The sequence below is a fragment of the Chaetura pelagica genome, unplaced genomic scaffold, assembly GCF_000747805.2.
Source record: "Chaetura pelagica isolate M959 unplaced genomic scaffold, ChaPel_1.0 scaffold138, whole genome shotgun sequence".
Lineage (NCBI taxonomy): Eukaryota > Metazoa > Chordata > Aves > Apodiformes > Apodidae > Chaetura > Chaetura pelagica.
Genome location: NW_009954215.1, coordinates 2,786,512 through 2,791,786, shown reverse-complemented (window position 1 = coordinate 2,791,786; position 5,275 = coordinate 2,786,512). Strand labels below are relative to the sequence as shown.

At 50.0% G+C, this 5,275-nt stretch overlaps 1 protein-coding gene across 1 annotated transcript in view; it reads left to right on the top strand.

Annotated features, from left to right (window-relative positions):
- Nucleotides 1–319: 319 nt before the first annotated feature.
- SMG1 (SMG1 phosphatidylinositol 3-kinase-related kinase) overlaps nt 320–5,275 on the top strand; it is a 100,640-nt gene continuing 95,684 nt past the window's right edge. The window contains exon 1 of the mRNA XM_010003296.1: nt 320–734. Within this exon, the coding sequence (XP_010001598.1) occupies nt 320–734 (415 nt within the window). The remainder of the gene's footprint in view (nt 735–5,275) is intronic.

The following is a 5,275-nucleotide window of genomic DNA, read 5'->3' as shown; positions in this document are numbered from 1 at the left end:
CCAAATGAAACAGTGCCCTGCTTCCACACTGGGGTGAGAGGCTGTGAAACGCTGGGCAGAGCCCTTTCCAGTGGGTGCTGGGGAAGAGGAGCCTTGAGTTGGGCAGCCCAGTGCTCCTGCCTGGAAGATCCCACAGGTACAGCTCCCTGAGGCTCTGAGTGTCCTGGTCCTGTTGTGACAGTGACACAGGAACTCTGCAAGAGACAGCAAATCTGGTTTTAGCCTCCTTCTACCCCACTTGGCCTTTTATCACCCCTGTGCCACCAAAGCTGCTGCTAGAGCCTCCCTGCAGATGCAGTCAGTGTGTCCCTCACCCCACATGGTCCTGCCAGGGACTGGGGAAGACGTGGATTACTCCAGGAAAGCTGCAGGACATGGATGTCACTCAGCAGCGACAGAAAGAAGAAGAAAGCAGGAAAGCCTGGGTACTTGCAGTGCCCTGCGCAGCCCCGGCTGCCCCGCTCGGGCTCCGGGCAGCAGCGCAGCCCGGCCCTGCCCGGGAGGCTGCGGGTCTGCACCATCGCCCGGGCAGTGCCCCCGGCTGGGCTCCCTGGGCCTTCTCCCTTCACCGCCAGCCTCACAGACACTCACCAACCAGCTGGCAGATAAGATAGACCGGATTTCTGCATCCAAAGCTGTTGTTGATGTCCGCTGGTTGGAAACCACTTCAGAGCTCCAGCTCTGGAAGAGTTTCCTGCTCCTGCACCGGCAGCGCTGCCAGGAGATAAGGGCACGTAACGAGAGGAGGCAGAGACAGCCAGGCTGAATTAGCAAGGACCTTGCTATGCTTTTGCTCTGCTGGTTACTACTGCCTCAGGAATTTGATAATCAGCTGTGTGGGACAGCTAATTGTCTTGTCAGCCAGTAAGTCAAACAGTAATTCAGTTTAAGCATTTTATTTTAATTTTTATGCTATTTGGCAAAAAGCGTGTTTGGCACTTTGGCATCTCCACGTGCTGCACAGGCTGCAGGTGACTAACCCTGAGCTCTGAGGGAAGGTGGGCTCACATCCAGCCCCTCACCCTGGGCTGACGCAGCACCAGCCTTGCTGCAGCAAAGCAAGGCAAAAGAAATGTTATTGGGTTTATTTGTTTATTGTTGTTTGGTTGGTTTTGTTTGTTGTTTTTTTTTACCTAGTTGGAAAACATTTTCATCTGTGGGCTTAACTCTGCTCTGAGTGATGCAAAAATAAATTTGAAGTTAATTAAATTAGAGTTACTCCAGGTGTAACAAACTGCAGAATTTGTCCCTGTGTCTGATGAGGGATCCACATCCTGGGTGGGAGAAGAAAATCCCCGATCAAGGATGCATTTTTCTACCATCAGAGAGTTATCTGCCCCACTTCCCCTGAGCCAAAGGAGTGGGTGACTTACATTATTCATGAGCTGAGTCCTAATGAGACTAATTACCAGCTAATTAAAGTACTCCTATTAGATACCCTGCATTGCTTTGCCCTAATGTGCAGTGTGGGGAGTTCTTAGCTGACATAGCTGAAACAATTTGTTTGGAATACATTCCAAAATTAATTTAATATATGATGTCTGCTGGGACTGGGTGAGTCAGAGGGCTGTGATGGGATTGTGAATATGCTGCAATTTATTTGTACTGAAGTTTAAATAAGATTGATGGAGCCATGAAAACATTATTGAAGAGACTTCACGGTGGAGCCTAGGGGGGAAATAAAGAACAGCAACAGGCTCTTGTTTTTCCAGCATCTTCCCACTTCACTGTGGGGCAGTAATGGTGGTAGGTTTTTATCAGCTGGCTTTGGGTCCACAGGGAGCTGTGGTTGGCTGTAGGCTGAGGTGGATGCCTGGGATCTGCAAGAGTTGCCAAAGCTCTGCAACAAGATCTCCCAGGAGATGAGAGATGGCCTGTGGAACTATATCTAGTAGAAGCTTAAGGTCTACCTGAATTTTCTGGTTTAGATCAGAGGTTTTGTCAGAATTGGTCTTGCAATTGGCTTGCAAACCTGGTGATGTCTGAGGCCAGCAGTGGGGATAACAAAGCAGGGATGCAGAGGTCCCAGCTGGTTTGAGCTGCAGTTCCTGAACAGCTGAGACTTTCAGACTTGCTCTTTTCAACTGCAAATTCATATTCAGTTCACTCTTAACACCTTTTATTAGCAAACATATAGGTTCTGGGAACATTCCTTTCCCTTGCACCCACTGAGGACCTGAACGTGCCTTAATGGCTGAAGGATGCAGGCAAAAGGTTGGGTTTGGCCAACTCACTGCTCCCTCGAGCCATGTCTTAAAACATCCCATGAGCAGAGAACCCGAATCTCTTCCTGTATTCCTTGAAATAGTGAGAAGAGTGTAGACCAGAAGAAGCCCTCTGGCTGCCCAGGATGAATCAGGGCTGTGGCAGGGAAAGGTGGTTTGGATCAGAAACCAGAAAATCCAGAACTGGTGAAGGTTTTGCTGGTACTCAGGTAGTTCAGAGATGGCATGGGATGTTGTAATACCTCTTGGAAAAGAGTATTTGTGCTTCTATAGGAAAAAACAAACTCTTTTTCTGGTTGCAGTGCCTGGGAAAGTCTTTGCAGCATCAAGTGACCACAGTTGGGAAGGAAGGTGCCCTGGGGGGTCCAGACATCCCTCACTGAATCTGAGGCCACTTTTGCATCCCTTTTGCTCCAGCAGAAGCTGGTTCCCCACTCCTTCTCAGCAGAGCCTGTGCCTTTGGCTGTGGGGCTCTGCAATGAACCCCACCAGCAAACCCCACCAGACTGCCCACCTGCCACAGCTGCTTTGGAAAAAGAGCAAAAGAAACTGGATGGATGGTATAATAGAACCACAAAGGATTATTTGCTTTGGTTTGCTCTTCAAAGATTAAGAATCTCTTTCAAGTGTCTTGGGTTTCATTTATCACCTAGATATAGACCAGCACAGACAAGTGTAAGATATCTCTAAAGGTCTTTCTTTATACTTCACAGCTGTGAGATATCAAACCCCAAGCTCTTTAATGATAATTGAGGCAAAGTAAGCTGTAAAGAGGAGCAGCAAGTGTGTGTGGAACTGTGGCAGCCTGCAGCCACAGGGTGGGCACCTGTGGGCCCCAGGCAGCTCTGTTTTCCTGGTGCTCACCATGCTCAGCACTTCACAGGCTAACTTCAGCAACAGAGATGGCCCAGGAATGGGAAATGGGGGAGGAAAAGCCTGCTGTAAAATCTTTACAAGCATCCTGTTTTGGCTGAACCCCTCTCCATTTGGGTTTGTGGAAAGGTTTCTTGGCAGCTGCTGCCTTGAAGTTTTCCATGCCCCATGTGTGCAGCTGACATGTATGATATTTCTCACTTGGAAATCTCTTTTCAAATGCACTAAGACTTCAGCTTCAGGGAAACAGCATGAAAGACCCAGGACACACCAGGATTTACAAACTGGGTATTTGTATCACTCCTGGATGAAAAGTGCTGAAGCAGACTCTGAGTAATTCAGAGTCTCCCTTTGCCACTGGGCATGTGAGTCATCAATATGTTGACATGTACTCATTTTAGTAAAATCTGGTATTTGTTTCACTAGTAGTGTTGATGTACAAAAAGGCTTTGGAATTAAGTGCTGCATGTTAAAGATCAATTAGCTTTTACTCCCACTGAGAACGACATTGGTATTTGGAAGACATATGTGTGCCCACGGCCCTGCTTGTGCTAGCTGGGAAATGTATGGCCCTCTCCCCAGCTGCAGAGAGGCCATTTCCTCTGCAACAAACTTGGAAGTTTGGCTTCTAGCTCTGCTCTTTCTCCATCTGAGTGTGTTTTTGTGTGCAGGCAGGAAAGTCCTGGGAAGAGCCAAGGGGGTTGGTGCTAGTTGGGAGTTGCCTGCTGCTGTTCAGACATTGCTCCTTTTGGGGGCTTATTTAGGGTAACCAAAGGAGCTGATTCACATCATGTGCGTGGGCTGCAGGTGGAAACACATCACCTGCTGTGAGAGATGAACCCCGGGGCTGGGGTCATTACAAGAGCTTAAGGGGAGTTGGGCAGGAAAAGGGGAAGTACTGCTCTGAGTACCTCTGAGATTTGGTGCAGAGGTTTGTAAGGCTGGTACCAAGGACTTCAGGCTGTTCTACCAGAAGAAAAGGTGAGGCAGGAGAAACCACACTACAGGTACTTTCCTGGGTTAAGCTTGTCCTGGTGTCCTTACGTGGGTGGCATGGGGCTCTGCTGAGGGCTCCTCTGCTCTGAGCAGCGCAGGTTTAATGCTGTTCTGTCCTTGACCAGCTCTGCTTATCAATTCTCCGTGAGCCTCGGTCACCGCTTGAAAAGAAGGTGGCATTTTGAGCAGTAAAACGCATCTCTCACACGCATGATTTAAAGGAGCAGCCATTCTTAAATGCGGGGCGTTCCTGCGGTGGTTCAGGGAGGCGGGGGGCCCGAGGGGCTGGTCCCCGGGGAGCAGCAGAGGAGCTCGGCGGTCACGGGAGGCACCTGCCAGCCCTGCGGGGAGGGCAGCAGCGGGGAAGGACGTCACCGGGCACGGCTGCTCGCTCCGTCCCGGCTGCCAGGGACTATTTTTAGCGCGATCTCGTTGCTCAGCAGCGGCCGCGGTGCCGCCGGGACCGCATCCCGGGGCTCCTCCCTCCCTGCCCAAACCCCGCAGCTCTGGGCTGTGCGGGGCTGGGGACGGGTCTTTGTGCCCTCAGGGCTGATCTCCCCTGCGTGCGGTGCTGACCCGGCTCGGGTCTGCCCCTGGCCCGGCCTCGCCCCTCGGCACAGCAGCCCCCCCTTCCCTCGGGGTTTGTTCTGTTTGGGAACAGGCATCAAGAAAAGGGGCTCAGGCTTAAAATAGGCCTCTGTGGAAATCTCCCGCCCACAGCCAAGGGAACACGGTGCACAAAAGATTGGCAGGATGCTTTGTTTATTCTTCGGTGAGCCATTTTACTTTCAGATGATCTGTTTTCTCTGACACATGTAGAACTGTGTGTTGCTAAAACTGCCTACCAGGATTGCTGGTGCCTGAGAGTGGAATTGTGTTTGCCATAAAGTCAGTGGTGCCCTCAGTCATAACAGGGCTCTCAAAAGACAAAGGGAGTTATTTTCTCAAACTGAAAAGTTGGTACTTAAATTATATCTGCTCAAATTGATTAAATCAGATTGCTGAGGCACAGATAACTCTGTAAATATGTTAAGCTGAAGAAGAAATGCTTTCAAGTCTCCATGCACTGACAGGCTCCTTTTAAAGCTGGAAAATCCTGAAATGAGTTACTGTAGGTACAAATACAGTAAACAAAAGGGATTTTCAGGGACTGGTTTTCAAAGTGGCAGGAGCCCAAGCCA